The sequence below is a fragment of the Neofelis nebulosa genome, chromosome 14 (assembly GCF_028018385.1).
Source record: "Neofelis nebulosa isolate mNeoNeb1 chromosome 14, mNeoNeb1.pri, whole genome shotgun sequence".
Lineage (NCBI taxonomy): Eukaryota > Metazoa > Chordata > Mammalia > Carnivora > Felidae > Neofelis > Neofelis nebulosa.
The window spans coordinates 34485753-34512046 of record NC_080795.1 but is presented as its reverse complement, the minus strand read 5'-3'; the positions used below and the strand labels follow the sequence as shown (position 1 = coordinate 34512046).

General features: G+C 34.9%; 1 protein-coding gene across 3 annotated transcripts in view; it reads left to right on the top strand.

The window, feature by feature from the left end:
• The window catches only part of CNGB3 (cyclic nucleotide gated channel subunit beta 3), a 274497-nt gene that overhangs the window by 111453 nt on the left and 136750 nt on the right, over positions 1-26294 (top strand). For 2 of the 3 annotated variants that reach the window (XM_058698489.1, XM_058698488.1), the window contains exons 3-5: positions 1775-1929; positions 5970-6051; positions 15038-15164. In XM_058698489.1, the coding sequence (XP_058554472.1) occupies positions 1775-1929; positions 5970-6051; positions 15038-15164 (364 nt within the window). Of the gene's footprint in view, positions 1-1774; positions 1930-5969; positions 6052-15037; positions 15165-26294 lie in introns of those variants that run through there. The other variant, XM_058698490.1, reaches the window with a different exon arrangement.

Sequence of the window (26294 nt, the reverse complement as noted above, 5' to 3'; positions counted from 1 at the left end):
GAAAATATAGTCAACATCATTCATCATCAGGGAAATGCAAATCAAAACTACAAGGAGATAGCACCTTACCCTTGTCAAATAGGCTAAAATTAACAACACAAGAAATCACAGATGTTGGTGAGAATGTGGAGAAAAGGAAGCCCTCTTGCACTGTGGTGGGAATGCAAACTGCTGCAGCCACTCTGGAAAACAGTATGGAGGTTCTTCAAAAAGTTAAAAATGGAACTACCCTATGATCCAGCAATTGCACTCCTAGGTATATATCCAAGAATACAAAAATTCTAATTCAGAGGGATACATGCACCCTGATGTTTATAGCAGCATTATCTACAATAGACAAATTATTGAAATAGCCTAAGTATCCATCAACTGATGAATGGATAAAGAAGATGTAGTGTACACATCTTGAGTTTCTATTCTATATAAAGGTATTTTGGGGATAAAATAAGTGTCCTCCTTCAAAAAATCTAACTTTATTGGTGAAATGATGAATCAGGGGAAAAAAATCCATGCTGTGGTAAAATACATATTTTTTATAATTTATGAAATTAATAATCCAACAGAATTCTCTAGGCTTCTAAAGCTAGGAATCACTTATATTGCTTTTATGATATTCCAAAGATTTGTAACAAAATTGTAAACTTGTAAGAAGTTTTGGAACCAATTGTTTCAAAGCAATGAAATACATATCCTCTAAACTGGTATTTATCAAGTATACTCTCTCTGTGTTACAGTCTGAATTATATTTTCTCAAAAATTAATGTTGGAAGTCCTAAAACCCAGGACCTCAGAATGTGACTGTATTTGAGTTGGGGTCTTTAAACAGGTAATTAAGTTATAATGAGATTACTTGAGTGGGCCTTAATCCAATGACTGGCATCCTTGAAGAGGGAATTGGGAATCAAACATGAACAGGGTGAAAACAATATGAAGACACAGGGAAAAGATAGTTATCCAAATGCTAGAGAGAGACCTAGAATATTTCCTTCCCTTTTAGCCCCCAGAAGAAACCAACCTCACTGACACTTTGACCTAGGATATCTAGCTTCCAAAACTGTGGTAAATATGTTTCTGAAAAACAAATAATCAAATAAATAAATAAACTTCTGTTGCTTAAGTCACCCAGTCTGTGGTACTGGCTGTGGTAGCCCTAGCAAACTAACATACTCTTTGCTTAATTCTAATATAATCATCGTTATGAATCTGAGAACATTTAGGCTATTGGGAATGCAAAGCAATATGTCTCGTTTTCGACTATAGTTTCTAAGAGTTCCACTAATCTGATCAATTAATAAAATACTCATAAAAAAAAGACACCCGAAGAACAGAAAAAGGAAAAAGTAGTTATCTCATGGTGTAGAACTAGAGATGGAGGAATGATCTGTTGCTTTTATTATAAGACCTTATGCACATATTATTTTTTAATAATGTTTATGTTACTTTGATTAAATTAGATAGATGAAGATAGGTAGGTGGGTAATTAGAAAAGGAAAATAAACAAAACAATGGGCAATGTGATCACATCTGAACAATTCAAATCAACAATGAAATTTTGTTTACTTCTTCACCTGTAAACTATTCTCAAGGGCATTTTGGCTCTTTGAAGTTCATAAACAGAATTCAGATCACCCAAGCAGAAATAATTTGCTGCTTTTAAGCCCTTACTAGCTACAGAGTTGCCTCTAGGAATTAGCCAGAACAAAATCCCGATTAAACAACTAATTGGCTTGTCTACTAATGAAAGGAAAAACAAAGTGCATTTCTCTACCTCAAGACAGAGTCGTAAAAACAGAAGCTTTCAGAACCATCTCAGAGAAGATGTTTAAATCACTGATGATAAAATCCAACAAGGTGAAGCCTAAAGAGGAGAACAATGAGAGTAAACAAGGTCCTGATCCAAGCAATCAGCCTCAACAAGCCACAAGACAGGTATGCTACTTACATTCCTAAATCAATCTTGATTGTCATCATTTTTTGTCTAGTGATGGATATTTGTCCAGTGTTTTAATATACTGTGATGTGTAAGGTTGCTTTGCTGTTTCACCTCTACCATTTGGGTCATGCACTTGTTTTTCTTTGGGGTTTTATATATACTATTTATATTTGCTTTAAAACAGATTGATAAATGTTTAGAAGACTACATTAGGAGTTGGAAAAAGGTAAATAAGACTTCTCATTGCAGATTTATATTTCTACCATAATCCCAAATGAAATCATTTCTCAAATATTAAATGGGCTATATGAATTAGTTTCAACAAAGAATGTCGAAGATCGTGGCCATGGTAAACTACAATTTAACAGTAATTGCTCTGGACCAGGACCTCTTTATAGGAAACAGTTTTGCCGCTCAGGACAACTGGCAATGTATGGAGTTATTTTTGGTTGTCATATCTCAGGGGTAGAGATGGTACTTGCATCTAGGGAGTAAAGACCAAAAATGCTGCTAGACATTGTAGAATCCACAGGACAGCGCTTCACAACATAGAATTATCCAATTCAGAATTTCAATACCACCTAAGTGGAGGAACCCTGTTCTAGAGAAATATTTTTCATAAGTTCTAGGCCTACTCACCTGTAAAATGAAAATGCTTTGTAGCCTTATTGTATAAACTAGAGGCAGTGTATATAAAGCACATAGTAGGGACTTACCAAATGGCAATTTTTATTATCATTATTATGAGTAACTTATGCTTATATGACACAATAAAGTCCAAAGGGATAATTATATAATCACTATTCACTTACAACTGTCCAAAGAACCATTTTCATAAATTACTGACTAAATTTATCTAAAAGTGCTATGTAAGGTTTTTAGAGCAATAATTATTTTCCCATCGAAAGAATTGGATGAAAGATGTCAAGTACAAGCAGGAGTGTACCTCAGGGACTCAAATAGCATGGTCCAGTGATTCAGGTTTAAATGAGCCTAGAGTATAGAAAATACTGAGATGACTTAGCATTGGCCCTGGAAAATTTGCCTTTCATTTCTGATTAACATTGACTATGTTTGCAATGGAGAGCAGATATGAAGGAGGATGTGCTTAGCATTGCTTCATGAGAGTGCCCTTGACTTCTTTCTAATTCTTATGTTAAAATAAATAATTCCACACTTTTAAAATTATTTATATGTTTAAAAGCTCGTGGAATATCACAAATGTTGAGCTGGGTACCTTCCTTCAGGTAGTCTTGTTGTGTTTCTCCCTAGGAAAATCACTACAATGATATTTAACCTTTGTCTATCATGATTCTTTTTCCATAGAACACATAAAAATAACTAATATATTATTCTCTTGGAGAACATAATAGCTAACAATAATTACTATGTGCCAGGCAAGGTGCTATCCTCTTCCAAGAACTATTATATTAAATCTTCAGAATAACCATGAGTCCTGTTACAATTTTCTGCTTGCACACAACTGATAATGGCAAAGCTTGGATTGGAGCCCTGTTCCATCTGACGTCAGCACCTGAGAGCTAAATATCTAGGCTATGCTTCTGAAGAAGTATGAATGAATGAATGATGAATATTAGTTGAATCAACTAATCAATAAGAAGTATGAATGATGAAGGATGAATATTAGTTTAATCAACTTTCCAAATATTCTACTCACAAGATAAAAGGATGTTAGAGAGAAGGCAAAAAGAACAGAAACGCTAAAGGAATTGCCTTTCCTTTAGAAACAGTAATACTGGAGAAGTACTTAGATTAGACACAGGTAGAACAACTCTGGTGTATATCCCATGACATTCCCATGACATAACACTTAGGGATGTTGATCATGAAGTCTGCTGACATCACATTATATCTTAAAAGTCATACTTAAGGAAATTATTTGCATCTACTCTTTAGAGATCATAACATGTTGGCAGAGGCAATAGTTCTCCAGTTTCAAATACACTAAATGTTAAAAATGACAGAAAGTTAAAACCATGTTTTTATCCATAGAATATAGCCTTAAAAATGGCATTTAAACAGTAACGTTCTGAAGTACAAATAGATTATTTGAGGCCTGTAAGAAGATATTTAGAAATAAAAAATCAATTTACATTCTTCTTTTAAATAAAGAGTTCTCAAAACATAAAATAAAAATATTAAAAAAAATACTTAGGGGCGCCTGGGTGGCTCAGTCGGTTAAGCGTCCGACTTCGGCTCAGGTCATGATCTCACAGCCCGTGAGTTCGGGCCCCGCGTCGGGCTCTGTGCTGACAGCTCAGAGCCTGGAGCCTGTTTCAGATTCTGTGTCTCCCTCTCTCTCTCTGACCCTCCCCCATTCATCCTCTGTCTCTCTCTGTCTCAAAAGTAAATAAACGTTAAAAAGAAAAATTAAAAAAAAAAAAAAAAAAAGAAAGAAAAAAAAAATACTTAGTTCTCAAACAAAAATAACTTAGGTGACTTCCATTTGTCAATAACCAATAAATCAAGATCTGCAAATTCAGGCTAATCCAAACTTTCATGCTACAGAATAAGACATAATTCACATAAATCTACACTTGTATACATGAAAAGACTATGATTAAATGTTTATGAATAGCATCATAACATGTAAAAGTACTTGATTGAAATCAGAAGGCTTTAGGGGCGCCTGGGTGGCTCAGTCGGTTAAGCGGCCGACTTCGGCCCAGGTCATGATCTCGCGGTCCGTGAGTTCGAGCCCCGCGTCCGGCTCTGTGCTGACAGCTCAGAGCCTGGAGCCTGTTTCGGATTCTGTGTCTCCCTCTCTCTCTGACCCTCCCCCGTTCATGCTCTGTCTCTCTCTGTCTCCAAAATAAATAAATGTTAAAAAAAATATTTAAAAAAAAAAAAAAAAAAAAAAAAAAAAAAAAAGAAGGCTTTACTACTACTTCATAATATATCCAGAGATCCATACATTTTTAGCCACCTTATCAATTTCCTACTCAATAACATAAGAATAATAATAGCTGTCTTGCCTAATACATATGGTTACTGTGAGACTTAAATTAAAGCATCTGATTAATTTACTTCCCAGCTTAAAATGTTTCTGACATACAGTGCTGTTAAATAATGTCAAACTCCACATCAAGGCTAATGGGACTCTCAAGGCCCTTGTCCTTGCCTATTTAGCTAAGCTTCTTTCTCACACTCTTTCCCATCCAACCACTTCTACTTTAGTTTCACACAGCCTGTATACAATCACACCTTAGACTTTTGCTGAACAGGTATCCACTACCTGGAATATTTTCCATGCCTTGTTCATCTGGAAAAAAATTCATCTTGATTTGTAAAATTCAGAGTTACTTCCTTTTTGATAGTCTCCTCCCTTTCCTTCTACTGCAGTAGAATTGACCATTCCACATTTATGCCCTATCTCTATCCTCTACAGACATTCATTATGTATAACATTTCCTTGCACTTACATTTGTGTGTGTATGTTTCCCCTACCACTCTGTAAATAGCTTGGGAGCCAACATTTCTGTGTTCTAACCTTATATCTTGTTTCACTTTGTTCCCATAGGACCATCCTCAGACGCACACTGGCCACATCCAGTGAGACATACCTACATTTCAAAGGAAAGCTTAGATTCTCAGACAAATGACAAGGTAGAGGCAAATGAAATCACAAAGAGAAGAGAGCTCTGAATTAAGAAACTAGACTACTTTTTTCTATCACTTTAAGTTCTACTACAAAAGACCTAGACCAGGACCAACACTAGGACTGTGGGGAATGAGGACTGGAATTGGGAGGAACATGTGCCAGGTAGATGTAGCAACCACAGTGACAAAAAGAGAGTGCCTAAGGCCAACAAGCTGTGAAAGTCAAAGCTGATTATTCAATAGTAGAGCCGAGAATATCCATTTAAGTGCAAGAATTATCATTTGTAGTATATCATAAACAAATGATAAGCCTTAATGATTGGCTTGATCATTGAATGAAAAACTCCATATTATATTTTACATTTAACTTTATTTTTTGTGTAAATTAATTGTGTACAATCTTTGTTTCTCAAAGGGAGAAAACAAAAATGAAAAGAAATCTCTCCAAACCAAGATGACTCCAGTCACATTTGAAGAGTCACACACCAAAATACAAGGTCAGAACTCAAATCTGTAGGAAAAAATAAAATGCATATCTCTCTGAAATGTGTTACCTGATGAAACGCTTGACCTTGAGTAGGTAAATCATCTAGGGTAAATCACACTTGAGACACTTTAAAGATCTGAGTGTTTATAAAAACATAATTTCTTCATTCAGTCACTTATTCAATAGATGCTTTTTTATTACCTGCTATGTGCCATGTCTATGGGCTAGAAATAGCCCATAGTGGTGAACAATATGGCCAAGTCTGTGTTAACATATGCATATAATGAACAATATAATTTTAAGTAAGGGTTATAAAATGATAAAATAGATGTGGATTGTACATATTTAAAGGTTCAACTCATACCTCTGCTCTTCTTTCTTTAAATTCTCTCCATTAGAAATCTCATCTACTCCTAAGGTTACCATAACTCATTTCTATATCAGTGATTCCATAGCAGACCCAATTCCTTTTTTAAGACCCTGTCCAATATTTTCTTTTTTTGTCTTTTCTTTTCAGGTTTATTCTGCCAGAAAGATTCTTTTTTTAATAATTTTTTTATTCTTTTAATTTGAATCCCAGCTAGTTAACATATAGTGTAATAATGATTTCAGGAATAGAATTTAGTGATTCATCACTTACATATAACACCCAGTGTTCATCCCAACAAGTGTCCTCCCCTTTGCAATATTTTCTAAGTAACCACTGGACATATACACCTGTATGTTCTGCTGCCATTCTGTTTTACTATGAGTCATTTCATAATAGTGATAGTTTCCAATTTGCAGTTCTTCTGACATAAAAATACAACCTTTTTTAAAGTATTTTTTCTCTTTTTTTTAAGTTTATTTATTTTGAGAGAAAGAGCGGGGCTCGAACTCACGAACCATGAGATCATGACATGGGCCAAAATTGGACACTTAACCAACTGAGCTACCCAGGCGCCCCATAAAAATACAACCTTAATGGTATGAAACCAAGGATCACATCTTTGGGATGACAAGTTTTGTCCTACTCTTGTTATACTTTTTTCAAAGTATATTTGTAAGCTTAATTTTTCATAGCTGGTAATAAAAACTCTTGTGGAAGTTTCATTTAACATAGAAGCTGTTTGAGTGGAAAGGAAAAAAATAGTTTCATTTAAATTTGCAGACTTAGCATGTCTTCAAAGGCTTTAATAGGAAAAGCAGTTATATTTAAGATATTTTGTTTTGAAAAAGCAAAATTATTAGTGTTTAAAGATAGCCTCTTATATGTGCTTGGTATTTTTATATTCTTCCCTTCAAAACATGCAGGTGCAATGTCACAATATCTGCAGATGTTGATTTCTGATTATAGAACTCTTATCTTCTGCAGAGCATGGTTTAATTTTTATCTGCCATGGAAATGAAGAATGTAATACATTTTGGATTCAAATAAAGATAACTTTCTACGGTTCTCTTTTGATTACAATCATCTTTCATAGGCTTCCACTTCACTTACAGTACATTAAATCCTTCTGTAAAAAATGTTTTGGTACCAGTAGAGGATATTTAAATGACTTCCTTAATAGTTTATCATGATATAAGGTGACTTTGTGTGGAAACGGATCAAAGTTAGGTGCCCATGGGTAGCTAGTATGGTATGGTGGGTTGAATAATGACCTCTCAAAAACATCCACACCCTGCTCCCTAAAAACTATGAAGTTTTACATGAAGGGGAACAAAATGCTGATGTTACTAAGTTAAGGATCTTGAGATGGGAAGATTATCCAGAAGGCCTCAATGTAATTAAGGGATTCTCATAAGAAGAAAGCAGAAGGGTCAAAGATAAAAGAAGATGGGATGATGGAAGCAGAGGTCACATTGATGCAATGTGAAAATGGAAGAAGGGACCACAAACCAAGGAACACAGGCAACCTCTACAGGCTAGGAAAGAATAAACCTGTGTTCTTCAAGGCATTTAAGCTTGTTTCCTACAACAATAGAAAACTAATGTGTATGACTTTAAAATACTCCCTACTTAAGTAACAAAAAAACAAGAAATTGAGTTTTGCTCTAATCAATAACATAAATTCAGTATATTGGCAGTATATTATACTATAAAGAGCACTGCTTTGGAGTTTGGCATGTCTCAATTCAAATTGTAACTCTACTACTTAATAACTTTGTCTGGCTTTAGTCAAGATAGTTGACATCTCTAAGTATCAGTTTGCTCATGTATAAAATAAGGATAATACTGTCATTAATCTTCTAAGTTGTAGATACAGATTAAACTATTTAATATATATAAAGCATTTAGCATTGAGATTGATAAATTCCAATGTTGATGGGGGTCAGGTAGCATAAATGAGGATCATGCATGCCCTGTCTAAAGAGGCCAGAGGCCACTCAGCTCCAACCAGTCACTGTCATACAGAGATGATAGGCAAGTGCTGCCAGATAGTCCATCTTCAGTCTAGAGAGACTGTAAATACAAATTTTAATTTGAATTCTCTCAATCTTTAAATGTCAACTATTTAAAATGTTTAAATATTCTCTTTTTAAATCATTGAAATAAAAACTGAAATCTTGGGGCTCCTGTGTGGCTCAGTTGGTTAGGTGTCGAACTTCAGGTCATGATCTCATAGTTCCTGAGTGCTGGGCTCTGTGCTGGGCTCTGTGCTGACAACTCAGAGCCTGGAGCCTGCTTCAAATTCTGTGTCTCCCTCTCTCTCTGCCCCTCCCCTACTCAGGTCCTCTCTCTCTCTGTCAAAAATAAATAAAACATTTTTAAAAAACAAAATGTGATCATTTTGTGACCTCTAACCAACCGCATGGTAGGTACTCTATGTTGCTCATGCCCATGAACAATGACAACCTGGACAAGATTCTGAATCCAGCAATGTTTTTATTTATCCTCTTCCTCTTCCCTTTCTCTTCCTTTGTGCCCTCCATCCCAGGTTTGTGTTGCAAACCAACTGCAAATGTAATGTCCTCCCTGGGCCTCCTGGGCCAAATAGCTCTCTATAACCAAGACCTAGGTTCCAAGTCTAACACATTTCCAGGTCTTCAGAGGTGTCCCAGGCCTTGCCAGTCTCCCACCACTATCCAAACTGACCTAGCCTGCATCTCAGCCAACTCAGTTTGGACAGAAATAAGGAAAGCTAAAAACTACTCTAGAACTTAAAACTACTATAAGACATAAAGTATACTAATTTTCTAAATAATACAGGAAAAAGAAAGAGGGAAAATCCTAACTCATTTAAGCAGGAAACCACTCTTTAGTCCTTGGCAGGACTTATACAAATTTAATTTGTCTTGTATGGAATAGGAAAATAGCCAGACTATATACAGAAATTTAATTTCTAAATCAATAAAGGCTTCCCTATATAAGACCAATGAGTTTGATTACCATGCATGGGAGGTACTATTTTAGTAGTATAGTTCACTTTCTGTAACTGTCAATACTATTCATCAGACAAAGGATAAGGTAGGAATATAGAAACAATGACAACAAAATGAGAGAAACTTTTCAAAAACTATTTAAAGCATGTTTTTCTGCTTCATCCAAAAGAAAAAGGGGGAAAAAACACCTTATATAGTAAATAATTACAGCTATTGAACTTAAACATTCCTTCAAAATGATATCTGATATGAACAAAAGAAATGAGAAATGAGTGCTGATTTGGCAAGGCACAGAGACATAATCAGGACACCTTCAGTGGCAAGGGCTCAAGGCTAAGGAAACCTCTGGATAACTGGAACTGGAAAACCATTTAAGGGACAGAGCCAGCCCTGGGAGCTGATTGCTTTCTCTGCCTTTCACTCATAGTCAACAAAGCTTTGCATTTCTCTCTGCGTATCTACTTTGGGCTGCTCTTACTCCCATCCTCTCATTTCGCAGTCTAAATTCCAGAGAGAGCAGGCTGACTGATTTAGATAGCAATCATTGTTCCCACTGGGCAGAGTCCATGGGAACCACCCGGTTCACCACCCAGATCACCAGCCAGCTGTGATCTGGCCATATTCTTCAGGTCAGGTGCCCAGCTATGTGCACAACCAATAACGATTCCTGTGTATTATACAGAACAGAGCTGCCTTGCTGAAGATGGAGAGGTAACGAGAGCTGATCAGCTAGAAGGAAAAGTTAGGCATAGAAATTATACTTTGTTTTAAATATCAAATAGAAGACCAAACTCTGATAAAATTCGTTAGTTTCCACCTGATTAATAAGCTAAAAACTTAAGAGACACTAACCAATGTGGATGGGATGAATTTTTTTTTATAAAATACCATATATTTTATAGTTTGCATGATTTAAATATATTTGTATAATTCAGTTAAATCAAACTATGTTTTTAGCTTTTTTCTCTGCTAAAGAATATAGCTAATTCTGCTTTCCTGATTCCTGAAACACTCTTAAGTAAATAAAAGCTTCAGCATGCCTCATATATATCAATGTTATGCAGACCTGAAATAGTTAATATTTTTTTTTAAAGAAGATAATTTACCCTAGTCAAGCCGGTGGAACACTTTGTGTTTATACTGCATTTTTCTTGAATGGAGTCTTTATCTAATCCTCACAGAAATCCCCATGACAAAAGTATTTCTCATTTTATGGATGAGGAAACTGTTATAGAAAAGTAACTTATCCAGAGTCACCCAGAGAATTAGTGATGTAAGGATTACAGCTCTGTGTTTTGTACCCGGCACCGGTAACTCACCACACTCCTTAAACCTGCACATAAAATGTATTTTCTAGATGAATTAATCCCAGTACAAAAGTCCCTGAAACAAAGCATGACATTGAGAGAGGACAGGATCTCTCATCCTGACACAGTACCAAAGCTACCTTAGATGGATCTGTATTCTTTTTTGTTTGTTGATTTGTTCATTTATTCACTTGTGATGATGTATCTTAAAGTTAAAAAAAACTGCCTAAATATAAAAACCCTTTCAGGACTTTTTGGCAAATTAAGGCTGACTAGAAGACTTCTAACCTCTGACCCAATGCAAGGACCCCATCTGGGTCCTTCATATGGGCTCCAGCTTCTGCCTGTATACCTCCAGCAACAGGGCTTTCATTGCCTCACAAAGCCATATGTTTCACTATTAGACAAGTTTAATTGTTAGAATGTTTGGGATTTTATTTGTTTTGGAAATCCCAATGATGGATATTTCTTCTGCCTTCTGGTATACACTAAATAAGTCTTTTCTATACAGCAGCCCTTCAAAGAATTTGAAATAACTGCTAGGTCACTAGTTAGTCTTTAGCTATTTTAGACCCAAAGTTTCTCCACAATTCTTCATATGAGATGGTTTCCAGAACTCTCAGTTACTCTGACTCCTTCGCCTCTGGATTTTTTATAGATTTCTTCAACATTTCTAAGGTATTACATTTTTCAAATCTGTTACATTTTAGGACTCTCCTTCAGATTCTATTCTATACTCATTGCTATAATGTTTATCAGCTTCCTCCATGTCATTTGACAATCCACAAAGATATAATAAAATTTCAAGTATGATCAACATGTTGTAATTAAAATTATTCTAAGAGCACTATATATTCTGGCAACTATAAAACACAAGCTGAGTCAAAAATACCATCTTAGATGTCAGAAGATAATCATTAATTATACATTTCTTAAAACTGTGTTATTATTTTATTCCAAACGTTCATTCATTAAGATGAAATTGATAGTATCACTTATGCATCTAATCAAGGTACTAGGCTTAGTTTTTGTTAATTCACCTTCCATCTAATTACTCAGATATTGTTGGTGTCCAAAAAAAGGAAATTTGTTTTTGAGTTAGAACTCACAATGTATTTGGTGTTATAAGAGTTAGAAATTCAACCAAGTGATATCTCACCCACATCAAATATTCCAACCAATGAGAGCATTTTCAAGTCTTCCTCTTTTTACATCCATAAAAAAAAAACCAATTGAATCAACACCTGTCTAATTCACAACCTTATTCCCAAATCAGTTTCTTTCTTTGGATTCCTCCTTTTCCAGCAATTATTTAGTGCCACTGATAAAATGTGTAAGGTTAATGGCTTTCTGCATCACTTATTTCCTCACTTGAAGACAGAAGCAGCTGTTTCACACCTGCACAGCTCTCCACAATGCTCTCCACAATGTGCTACTACAAGGGGACAAAGCAGTTTGGAAGTGTATTACAGAGGCCCAGTGTGAGATGCTGCCAGGCCGAAGACAAAATCAGCCAGGTGTGTGGAGGGCAAACTCTACTCATTCTTGCACATTCAATAAAAGCAACCATATCAGAACACTTTGACTCCAGATTTTACTATCTGCCATGGGCACACGTTCCAGGGCAGAACTTGACCAAGTGTACTGATGAGATCTGGCAATTTCAGAGCACAGTTGGCAGAAAGACTTACACTATTCATTTGGGCAGCTACAAACGAGGGGATCCTGCTTTCCATGTGTGAAGCTGGGTAAAACTACAATGTGAGGTTGACAAAACTTCACCCAGATGCCAGAGCAAGATTTGCCGTGTATTTTAGATTTCTTCCATGATGAGGATGATGTGAGCAATCTGACCATCTGTTCCCACAAACAAATAACATGCTGCATGGGTAAAAAGACACCCACACTGAGTATAGTTGACAGGGATTCTTTTGTTTTATGTCCTCATGAGTATGTTTAAAGTTGTTCTGCTTTGAATCCAAGAACGGGCAATAACTGGTTTCTCATCTTCATCGACAAACTGTGATTAAGGACTTATTTTGTAATTAAAATGCTTATCCACAAAGCAAATTAGGTTGTAATTAATTTCTGAATAACCTAGACTTGTCATAGTAGAGGCAGCGTCATTTTAGAAGGGGTTGGTAATGTCTAGAGGAGACCTGGTAAGGTACAACGATCTACTTAGAGTTACTTTAATCCAAATGTTATTATGATAAACAAAAATTCCTTATCAGAAGAGGAGAAAAGAACTGTTGCAGAACAGTCAGTCATTAATTGGTGCTAGCAGAAAAGTAATAGTGTAAATGTAATGCATATTCTGTAACCTGAATGACTGATGGAAGTATGTGATGCAGCTTATATTCACGTGCCTTTCTAAGAAATAGTCAATAAAAGCCCCTTAAGAAAGACTGTTTTACATATTCTACTTGTTATATATTCAGGAGGGGTTTTTATGATTATTTTACTCATATTTCATGCTCTATTTTCACTCCTAATTTGGGGGCAGGGATGTGGGCACTCCCAGAAAAATATATGGACACAATGGTTCATAACTCTTTTTTTGGCCCAGACTTCTTGGAAGAGCTCATGTTAATCTTAGATCCTCTCCATGTAAAATTTGCATAGGTAACACAGAGTCTCAAAAGTTCCAATCCATGAGTTCACTAGATCTCTGTGGCCAGAGGTTAAGAACTTTGCTCTCAAATATCTTACCATAATTAACCCAAGTGTTTGTGGATATAGGAAAAAGATTTTGCTGTCATTTTCCTAGGCAGAAATATGTAGCATAATGTTAGAGATCTGAAAAATGATTTATTTTTTGGTTGGACAAAGAGAAATGGGAAAATATGGCTTGACCCAAATACATAGGGAAAATAGATCTTTCTCTCTTATTTCTACCAAAAGCCTCTTAGTACAAAATGACATATTGAAAGTGCAATTTTTTTTAACTCTGAAATCTGTTCAATACTGATAAGCTCACTAGTGTACCACATGTGCTTGTATAAAAAGGACCCTATCCTGCACTCTCAGTAAGATTCCATACACGTGGAAACATTTCATCTGGAATATAGTCTTTAGACAGAGACTCCAAGGACATGATTATAGTAACGATCCTTTGTATCCTAAGTAAACTCAGGAATTCAGAGGGTTTTCATTTAAACATTATGCTGTGGTTTCCATCTTCTAGCCAAAATTACTAGAATTCCAAAATAAATGTAGGTAGGAGATACATAATGAAGAAATCTGTTTGGGGAAATCCAGGGTTTTAAGCTTTCTTAGTCATAAACCTTTCAAAACTAAGTACTGAGTCAATTTTATGATTGCCTTTATTCCGAAAACATGTTCCTGAAAAATTTCATATATTGGCAGATTTTAGGCAGATCACAGGAATTTTCATATTAAAGGGCTTGTATGATAAGAGCTTTTGTGAAAGTAAATGATCGCCCCATGATTTATCATTTTTGTGAATTCAGATTTTCAATACTGGATTGGCTTAAGTTTTTTCAATTATAATTTATTACAAAAAAATAAGAGTTATCATTTGGGCATTGATTCCAATTTTCTAAGCACAGTACACCCATTTAAAAATAAGTTAGAAACTGTGGACAATGAATAACCATTATTGTGTTCATTCTATTTCTTTGCTCCTTCTATATTTTCTTTTTACATTAAGTAATTTACTTAAATTTTCTCTATAATCTACATATTTATCAATGAATTGATTATTCTCTTGGTACACTACAATTTAAACTATATTAATTGGAAATTGTTTTTATAAGCTTGAAGGGAAAATTTTAATTTTTGGACTGAAAATGAAGCTAGTACATATTAGTTTACACTGCTTATTCAGAAAAAGATATCATAACTAAAGATGATCAAACCAAAAACAAAGATTTTATTTAATTAAAAAAAGTTAGAATGCAAAATTCTGAAATATTGTCAGTGACATCACTTCTGTCTATTTTATTTTTCTGAATTTTATGAGGCTTCAATTTCAGCCACAAATTATGAATAATACTTTAGCAGAACCGAAATACCTTTTGAATGGATTACTCCTTACTAATCTCAGCTTTGCTAGTTTCAAAAAGTAATATACTATGAACTTTTTGTTTCATAATACAACTTAAATATACTTTTCATCAGCCTGAACGTGTCTACAAGTTAACTTCTCCTGCATAAGATCCTACTTTGTTTAGCAGGAATCCTAGGGGAAGCATTCCTAAGACTGTTTTGGAGAAAAAAACATCCCTGTAACTTACACTGTCCAATATAATTTATCAACAGTGGCATATATTCTTCTGTCTATATGTTGTTTCCTTTCCATAGATAAAATCTCTGAGAAAAATTCACTCAAAGATCTGACCACAACCCCTGACCATCAAAATCCAACAGAATCAAAGGGAACGATGCCAGAGCAGAAGGAAATGGAAACTGGGAAAGAAGGTCTAGTCAGGTAAGAAGTCAATAAAATACATAATACCTGTTAGAGATATTGCTCAGCCCTCACTGAAAATTCACCTGTTCCCCACTTTAGCTGAGCAAAGGCCAGGGCAACAATAGTCACATAACACAGGGGAACTGGTTAAAACTAAAAGATTGTTTCTGTCTAGTTCATTGTCCCTTACTAGCTAGTCCTGGCCACTAACCAGAGGATTCCTAGGCAACCATGTGGCTATAGGCCAAATCACACCAACAAAAACATTGCAGTCACATGACTGAGTCATTAATATCATCATGGAAACAGCCTACATATTTACTAGGCATGAATTTTAAAAAGAAGGAATTGAAGAGATTGCACGATTCTTGTTTGAGTTCCCAAAGAAATAACTATTTCATTTTGTAAATATTTTATTGTTTGATTATTATTTCTGTTTATCAGCTAAAGAAAGTGTGGCATGATAACCAAGAATAATTACAGAAACAGGTAATCTTTATGCCACTGAAGGAATACAATTTTATAAATACTTCCTACAGAATTATTGGAAATATCCCAAAAGAGATGACAGTTTCAATGTGAGTCAGTGAATCCACAATAAAACACAACTAGGAGCCCCTTCATTTTGCCACTTCTTGGCATGCTATTATGTGCCTGCTGATCCAACTTGAATTGCTTAATTATAGTTAATATAACTGCAATAGGCTTATGAAACAATAAAGCATACTCTTCTTATTTAACAGGCAAGAAGAGTTGTCATTTAAAAAGAAATTAGGAGTATCTATTCCTGCCCCCAGCTCCCCCTCCCTACATCTGTCTCGGCAGCTCTTCCACTGTGTTAAACCTTGTGCTGCCAATAGGAGTTACAGTGATAATCTAGGACCCAGTGTGTTGCAGACTGAACAATAGGCATCAGAAAGAGAAAGTGCATTTTCAATAAATACAAATTTCACTGTAGATGAGATTAAACACAAGTTCACTCTACCACGTGCACACACACACACACACACACACACACACACACTGTATGACAAAAATTAAACCTGGCATATTATTTAGGCAGAGAGATGTTTAAACTCTGGGTAAAGACTAAAATCTTATAATTGGGGTAATTATTTATATTATTTTTATAACGTTGGTTTTTACAGAATGATTTGCAGTCTTTTAGTGGGTCATTGTTATCTTCACTCTACAGATAAGCTGCCAAGGCACAAGGAGGTTAATTAGTTTGCCTATAGTAATAGGGTCAGCTCAGCCAAGATTAGACTGCACAGGACTCAAATTCCTGAGTGGAACTTGTTCCTCCCTCTCACCAATACACTTACTTTAATCAACAGCTTAACCTCTGAACCAATGTCTCCTTCTACTGTTTCTTTTAGTATATTTAGTTTTTTGTAATAACCAGTGGTGATAGGTAGGTTTTCAAAGGACTGAAGTAGAAGCCATAACTAATGTTTTTAGGGATATATTCCTTTTAACCCAAATCCACTGCCAGTATTGTACTTTTACTCTTCTGAGATATGAAAATGGAAAACTTTCAGTTACCCATAAATTGGGTCAATCAGCATATCTCAAAAACATAAAACTCCTTGACATGACCTCTAAGACCATGCCTGGTTCATCTCTTCCCCTACTTTCCTATCCCTCTACTCCAGCCATATTGTTCCTATTTCAGTCTCTTGTACTTGTGAATTTATTATTCTCTGGAATAATTTATTATGCCTTCTGCAATTTAGGCAACAAAGTAGCTTGAAAATTATTGACAAACTGAGTAAATCCAAGTTAGCTTAAAACTCTTACTTTTTATTGTTAGATGTCCAGTCACACTTTTCCTCAGGATTGAGTGAAAACCACCCTCACTGAAGGAATAACTTTAAAGGTCACTAGAAGTTCTGGTGTCACTTTTGACTAATATTACAGGAATCCTAATGTTCCAGTACCATGTACAACTTACCAAAGCCTTCCTGTTTTAATTTCATAGGCATCAATGGTACCATATCTAGAATCCTAACTAGCAGAGCTTTTATACATCATTAGGAAATATCAATGTTAAAATAACTTCAAATTGGAAGTGTTATTTTACAGTACTTTAAGTGAGTAAAGATCATTTTGGTATTGCAGTTATTAAAAATCAACAACTTTAACCTTGAGCAATGCCAGGTTTTAAAAAGTTTTTTTCCTAGAAAAACACTAAAGATTTGATTGATTGAAGGCAATACATGCTTGTGAGTGACTGATTCCCACCTCAATTTTTTGAATTTGCAAAAAGTTATATTATTAATAAATAAAGTTTAAAAGCATATTTTTTACTCTAAGTGTGTTTCATTACCTTCTGGTTTAGGTCCTGGATTGAATAGGGATTGTGTGTCTAGGCTGATCAATAAATATTAAGGAGAATGCATGTTATGGATTTCCCTGTCTCTGTGTGTGAAGTGCAGTTTGATATTATTGGTTACACTCTTAATTTCTGTCACACTCAGAAGATACACAGAGCTGGATAACAAGAGAACTAACTAACTAACTATAGATATAGTACCTATATACACTATATAGTCTGCATATATACACTATATATATATATATATATATATATATACACACTATACACTGTATAGTCTGTATATATATTATTTAACAGATATAAGGAATTGGATCACATGATTATGGAGGCTGAGTAGTCCCAATATCTTCAGTCAGCAAGCTAGAGGACCAGGAGAGACAATGGTGTAGTTCCAGTCTAAGTATGAAGGCTTAAGAACCAGAACTACTGGTGTAGTCCCAGTCCAAAAGCTGGTAGACTTAAGACCCAGGAAGAATTAGTGTTTCAGTTTGAGTCTGAGGGCAAGAAGTTATGTCCCAGCCTGCAAACTGGAAGAAACTTCTAACCAGAACCCAACTATTCTAGCAAGCTGTTCTTGGACTTCCACTCTTTAGATCTGCAAGAAATAAGTTTCTGTTGTTTATATACCACCCAGTCCATAGTACTTTGTTACAGTAACCTGAACTAAGAAAGACATCACCCAACCCGGCCCTGAACTCTTTAACATAGAGCCTTTGTAATGTTTCCGTATGACAAAGGTCTCAAATATTGTTTTGTAAGGATAAAACAGTATAGATATATGTTTAAGCTAAATTTGGATATTATGTCTATTTACCTATGTATATAAACACAAAAAGGTGAGTAAAATTTATATTATTGTTATGATGTAAATTCCTAAAATAAAAATCACATCTGTGATTTTTTTCATCCAGCCTTCAATAAGATTCTAAATAAAGCCTAAAACTAATTTTATAGCCACAGTAATAATATTTATCACAAATACATGTCAGCCCAGAAGGAGATATTTTTCAAGATATCCAAGTATTACATGTCCACAGTTCTGACTGGAATCCATTTGTATTAAACTAGCTTTCTTTCTTTATTCTTTCTTTTTATATCCTTTCACAACATTTTCTAAACTGTCTAACCAGGGAAAAGAAATTCTTTGCAAATCTTCCCTGAAAAAAGCAACCAATTCATTATCTTGTCAGATGAATCATTTAGCTTCTGAAAGACATGGAGTTCACCCCTGGAAAGTCCCATTGATGCCATTTGTCCATTACCAAGGAAAACGGCCTGTTTCTGGCATTCCATCTCAGCACATTCTTATTTTTTAATATAAAAAACTATATTTTGATGGACACTAATGAATAGCAAGCAAAAGAAGATGTGTTTTGCCTGGATACATCAAATAGCTATGTCTGGAAAAGGAGACAGAGTTGAATGGTTGATAGGTTAAGTGGTTAAATGATGAACAAGCAAGTGAGTGAAATGTTCAGTGCCCGTGACTGGGGTGCACTGCAAGACTGACTTTTACAGTATAGTATATGACTTTCCATCACCATCACTACCCATAATGCCAAGAAGGAAGGTTATTTCTATGAATAGTCTTCTTTGTTCATAATAGCAATCAGTCTCTATTTGGGTGGTTTTAAAATAGGCAATCATTTCACAGCAGGAACAATGAGAACAGAATAGAATTCAGAATCTTATCAGCACTCATAAACACTGCCGTTTATTGTCTTGTAGCTAGAAAAAGCAAGAGTCACTGCAGTAAAGATGCTTAAAAATCCATATGTGATTTTATAGTTGAAATAGAAAAGGAATCTCAGCTATCAAGTTTTCCAAAATAAAATACAATTTATACTTGAATGATTTAAAAGCTTGTAAAAAAAATGAAAATCAGTTACATATTTACCAATTTTATGTAATGCATAAGAAAATTGTGCACTATTACTTTTAGCCCCAAATTTAAATTTTCCTCTGTGGTAAGCGATATCTTTATAATCAGGCATTGCAAACACTTTAACAACAAATTGGCATCTGTTTTTAATAATGGCATAATTTTTAATAATGACTGCTAAGTGCTATTTCTAATAATATGGCAGACTAAAGGTTTATAGAAAATTATTTGAGGAGAATGTAATTAAAATACTAGATAAAATATGAAACTTACATTTGAATGCATGCCTGAGCTGGTGGAAAATGAAATCTGTTGTTAGAAAGTGTCATGAATTGGTGTTTACTCTGAGAATTTATTCCAAACTTTATGGCCTATACAAGATTTGAGTTAAAATGTGTCATCAATGAGAAAAAAACCTGGGGTTAAACTGCATATTAGGACAGGTTGGGGACTCCTCCATAAAACTAGGATTCTGAAGGGTAACTCACTGGAAAGTAAACTGTCTTCCAGAGAGAAATAGTCAAAATAATACTTGTCTCTGTCTGACCCTCAGTGGAAAAAAAAAAGAAAGAAATTTGAAATGGGGGAAAGGGAAGGAAAGAGAAAAGAAGAGGAGAGGAGGGGAGGGAGGGATGAGGACACACAGGAAGGAAAGGAAGAGAAAGGAAGGGAAGGAAAGAAAAATAATTCTTATCATAAGCATTATTCAAAGAGATCTAGAACCAGAACTCCTATGACATCTGTATCCTAGAAAAAAAGAATGAGGCTAAAATAAAATATTTAAAATGGTTAAGTTTGAAAACTCAGACATCTGCCAAAAACAACAAAATTTGGAAGGAAACAGTCTTTTAAAACCATGTCTCAAAGTATCCCCATAGATAAAGTTCTAATAAACATGAACTCACAATCAAAAATTACTAAACACTGGAGCACCTGGGTGGCTCAGTCAAGTAAGCCTCTGACTCTTGATTTTAGCTCAGGTCATGATTTTGTGGTTAGTAAGATTGAGCCCCATGTCGGGCTCTGCACTGACAGTGTGGAGCCTGCTTGGGATTCTCTCTCTCCCTCTCTCTCTGCCCCTCCCAATAAAAATAAATAAACTAAAAAAAATTACTAAACACATGAGGAAACAATAAACTACAGCATCAGACTCTCAATGGTAAAATTATCAAAAACAGAACATCAAATAAGTATATTAAGTATATGTAAAGAAAAGAAAGAAAAGATTTAAAATAAGGCAAGGGAACAAGAAATTGTCAGAAAAGACAAGGCATTTTTGCAGTTTAACTAATTAGAACATCTAGAAATGAAAAATATAATCCCTGGGGCTCCTGGGAGGCTTGGTCAATTAAGCATCCAACTTCGGCTTAGGTCATGATCACGCATTCATGAGTTTGAGCCCCACGTTGTGCTCTGTGCCGACAGCTTAGAGCTTGGAGTCTGCTTCAGATTCTGTGTTTCCCTCTATCTCTGCCCCTCCTCCATTCTTGTGCTGTCTCCAAGAATAAACATTTTTAAAAAAGAAAACTATAATCCCTAAAATTAGGAAGTCAGTGAGCTAGACAGAAGATTAGATAAAGTTGAAGAGTCAGTAAAGTGAATGACAGATCTTAAGAAACCACCCAGAATTCTACCATGGAGAAAAAATAATGGGAAAAATATGAGATTCAGAAGCTGGGAGGAGAGTATGAAAAGCACAAAATGCATATAATCAGAATTCTAGAAGGAGATATTAAATACAATGGTGGAGAATCAGTATTCAAGAAGAGAATATAATTGATGAAAAACAGTAATGCTCAAATTCAGTAAGCCAAATGAATACAAAATGAATTAATCCTAAATATATTCTAATAAAATTTAAAAGTGCAAAGGACAAAATAAAACCCAAAGATCTTTAAATTATCTGGAAAGAAAATACAGACTACCTAATATAAGAGAAATGAACCAATATGTGAATAACAGTAACAATGGAAACCAGTAGATAGTAGAATTGCTTTATCAAGATTCTAAAAGTAATAGTCAACCTAGAATTCTATACCTGGCAAACTATTCAAAGCTAAGGGCAAAATATAGACATTTGCAGTCCAACAAAAATGAAGGGAGTTTAGACAAATCTTAATACATACTGCAGAGAAATAAAAATGATCTGAGAATGAAAGACTTAAATTGGATTAGTCAAGTATCAGTCAGGAAAAATGATTTGTTCTAAATATTTCAAAAAGAAAGTAATTAAATACAAGGAATATGGTAGTATAAAAATTTTTATAAGTAATGGGTGAGAGAGCAAAGTTCAGGGATAGAGATTGCAACCCAGAAATTAGGTGAGTTCAGAAAATAGCTGCCAAAGCCACATCTATCCCTTAACTCCAAAACTGGAGCCTGGTAATAGAATATGGAGTCTGAAGAGTGTTCAAGGAGCAGCTGCTGCTTCTGAAGAAGTATGCTGTGGTTTTCTGCCAGGTAAAAACTGAATTTTGCCTTCCTTTCAACTTCCAATTCTCCTACAAATGTCTTTCATTGGTGGAATCTACATCAGAACCCTCCTGGCAAGATATTCTCAAAAAGAAAGTTTTCAGGCTTTTGGCCACTATAATAACATGGGAGACTATAAAAAGGAACAGAAAGGCTCTTGATCACAAATAGACAATCCAGCATACAGAGAAGTGAGCAAAGAAACTTCAAGAAGTGAACAAAGAAAATGCAAGCATGTGGATAAATAGAAAAATGATAATAATAATAATTACATTGACACCATAAAATAATAACAATAATGTCCAAAGTGGGGATAAAAATTTGAGATAGAATTAACTATCCTCTCTACAGCAAAGTGATTGGCATACAAAAGAATTAAGAGTTTGATTAATTTTAGAACTTCTTAATTAAACATACATGTTAGGGGTGCCTGGATGGCTCAGTTGGTTAAGCATCTGACTTTGGATCAGGTCGTGATCTCACGGTTCATGAGTTCAAATTCTGCATCAGGCTCTGCACTGACAGCACAGAACTTGCTTCAGATCCTCTGTCTCACTCTCTCTTTCTGCCCCTCCCCAGCTTGCATTCTCTCTCTCTCAAAAATAAATAAACATTAAAAAAAAATTTAAACGTACATGTTAAAATATCTTTGAAAAACACCAAATTAATTAAAGCAAAGTATTTAATCTCCATCTGCTAAACTTAATGGTTTTAGTACCACAAGATAGTAGATGACAGAGAGAGAAAGCATATAAGCAATTCTGCCAATTACAAAATGAAATTGGTAATTCCATACTCCTAAAGAGAGTGATTTGAAAATACTTCTGTTTATTAATAAAGCAAATATTTTAAAAGTCATTAAAGATATACTATCTTTGAACACACAATTAACAAAGTAAATCTAAACATTTGGAGGGGCGCCTGGGTGACTCAGTCGGTTGAGCATCTGACTTCAGCTCAGGTCATGATCCATGGTTTGTGGGTTTGAGCCCCACATCAGGCTCTGTGCTGACAGCTCAGAGCCTGGAGCCTGCTTCAGTTTCTGTGTCTCCCTCTGTCTCTCCCCCTACCCAATTCTCTGTCTCTCTCTTTCTCTCTCTCTCTCTCTCTCAAAAATAAACATTTAAAAAAATAAAATAGAATAAAATAAAATAAAATAAAATAAAATAAAGAACACTTGGAGAACCCTTATATCCATTCTTCACTAATGGTATTTCTTCAGTAACTGAAGAATATACAGTTGCTTCAAGCTTATGTAGAACATTATAAAAACCCATGATATACTGTGCCAAAGAACACTGTCAAAACTCCCAGGAGCTCTTTAAAAATACAAATGTTTGTATTCTACCCTCAGTAATTCTTATTTCATTGGTCTGGAGTGCATCCCAGGCATTAGTATGTCTGAAAACCTCCTCAGGTGATTCTTATGTACATCCAGGATGGAGAAACATTTCACTAGACTATAAAGTAGGTGTCAACAAATTTTAAGGATTTTATATCATATATATGCAACCACTATGCAATAAAATTAGAAGTTAATTTTTCTAAAAAACCTAAAATTTGGAGAAATTTTTCACATAATTAAGATTTAAAATACACTGTCAAGTGACCTTTGGGTCAACAAATAAGTCAACAATAAAATAAGAAAATACTCAGGAACAAGGATGAAAATACTGCATATCAAATTTATAGAATAATAATCCGTCAGGTATTTTTGTTTTGCTTTTCTGTTTTGGGTTTTTTTTTTCCTTTTTCTTTTTTTTTTAACTCTAAAATTTGATTATAAAGTTTGCTTGGAAGAATAAGCAAAAATGGCCAGTAAAACCCCAAAAAATAATAGTAGAGGTGATGGTAGTCCTACCAGATATTAAAACCTATTTGAAATCTCTGCAATTAAAGAAAAAAGTGTGGTATTGCCACATGAATATATAAACCAATAGAATAGAATAGAATATATAGAAATAGCTCTAACTGCATATAAAAATGTAGTGTGTGATAAAGTCAGCATCTAAAATCAATACAAAAACTGTAGATTTAAATAAGGGGTATTAGAGTAACTGGATAGCCTTACAGAAAAAAAAGAAAAAACTAACATTGGATCTGTTCCTCATGTTCTACATGAGGATAAATACCCAATAAATCAGAGATTTAAATATGAAATAATTAAACTATACAAGTACTAGGCAAAAAAGTTACAAATTTCTGTATACTGTGGAAACATACATTAAGTTCTAAGATTAAAAATTCAAAAACAATAGGAGAAGTGCTTAATCATTTTACCATATTAAAAACTGCATTTAAAAAATCATAAACAGGGGCGCCTGGGTGGTTCAGTCAGTTAAGCGTCCGACTTCGGCTCAGGTCACGATCTCACGGTATGTGAGTTCGAGCCCTGTGTCGGGCTCTGTGCTGACTGCTCAGAGCCTGGAGCCTGTTTCAGATTCTGTGTCTCCCTCTCTCTCTGACCCTCCCCCGTTCATGCTCTGTCTCTCTCTGTCTCAAAAATAAATAAATGTTTAAAAAAAATTTTTTTTAATAAAAAATCATAAACAAAAGAAAAAATCAAAATACCCAAATATGAAAATTCTCATTGCTACTTTCTTGGAGAATTAATCATTTTATTTTAGGGCTGATGGCCGGCATTTAAATTTTGTTTTACATTAAGATACTTCAAAATTGTTAATGACTCAATCAACTTGATATCTTTGTGATACGTCACTACCACAATTTCATTTTCTTCTTTTCAAAATTTAATACCAGAAGCACAATGTGCTTAATTAATAACAGAGTAAACCAATATATAATTTAATCCCAGGAGTAAAACAATGATCCTGATTCTCAATACAGTGCAATATGAAGGTCCAGCTTTCCCTCAAAAATAAAAGTAACTATCAGTAGTGAATATATAAGCATATATTATAAATAATATTCGTATATTATGAATATATTATCCATATACATATAAGTGTATATTTGATGGCAAATTACTTGCTAGAGCTTCCATCTGAGCTTTCTACTCTAAAGTCATTAATAATGCTGCCAGGAATGAAATGTATAGAAAGATAAAATAGGCTAGTATCAGAAACAACAAGAGTAATTTACTAGTAGGTGATTAGACATGAGTCAGCAGACAAAAGACAAAAATTTTGTGATTATGCATAGTATGTAGCCTTGAGAGAGGAACAAGGCTACAGACAGTTTGTTGTCCCATTTTAAATCGTTTCACTATTGATTATAGAGAGGCAATGAATCAGTTGCCTGTTGCCATAAAAAAACTGAGCAGATAAAACTTGTATCTACTTTGTTTCTCTTAGCATAGAAAGAAGGAAATTAGACACTTTTATATTGTTTTATGACACCTAAGTCTGACTTTTTAAAAATGGGTCTTCTGGGGCACCTGGGTGGTTCAGTCAGTTGAGCGTCAGACTCCTGATTTCAGCTCACGTCATGATCTCTTGGTTCGAGGGATTGAGCCCCATGTACGTTTCTGTGCTAACAGTGCACAGCCTGCTTGGAATTCTCTCTCTCCCTCTCCCTCTCTCTGTCCCTGTTCTGCTCCCTCTCTCTCTCTCTCTCTCTGTCTCTCAAAAGGAATAAACATTTTAAAAAATTAGTTTTAAAAAATAGGTCTTCATGTTTACCTAGCAAAATGAAGGGAACGATAAGATGATTGATGGATTGAAAAATTTGAAAATTTGCAAGTGGAAAATTTCTGATTACTATGAAGCAGGCAAGACCCATGAATAAAGTATACTGGGGATATGGGAACAACAGAACAAGCCTAATGAGAAGAGAGGACAGAAGAGGCTAGTGAGGTGAACTTGAGTACACCTAAGGAAGAAACTTGAGTTCCTTTCTTACTGCAAAGAGCCAGTCGGAGAGTTGCTGTATGGAAAAGTGGATCCAATGATGCCAGTATCATCTGATTTTTTTCCAGGAAAACCCCAAATTCTGTAAGTCCATATTTTGAATATTGCCAAAATAAATTGAAATTCTTGTAAATTACAAGCCATAAAAATACAGCGATAGGTCATCAGTTTACCATCTCTGCCTTGAAATAATAGGTTCTAAACAAGTTCATTGTCAAAAAATACAATTCCATTATAGAATTAGAGGTGTACCCTACAGGAAAAACATTCATTGTTAATTGACTGATGGAGATTGGAAGGTCTGCTTAAAATAGGTAAAATGGAAGCTCCCTGTCATGAGAGGATAGATGGAAGATTCACTATGTTTCTTAAAATCTTTATCTCCTTGGGAAGAAGAAAGTGACTGGTCTGCCTGGGACTGGCATTAGCAGGAGACAAGAACAAAACAAGGGAAAGAAGTAGAGACTGGGGGGCGGGGGAGGACACCTCCCTACCAGGTGATAGATAGCAGCAGGCAAAAATGTTAAGTCATTTGAGAAAGAAAAGAGATTTTCACCTAGTGAAAGACCATTTCAAGCATGGTA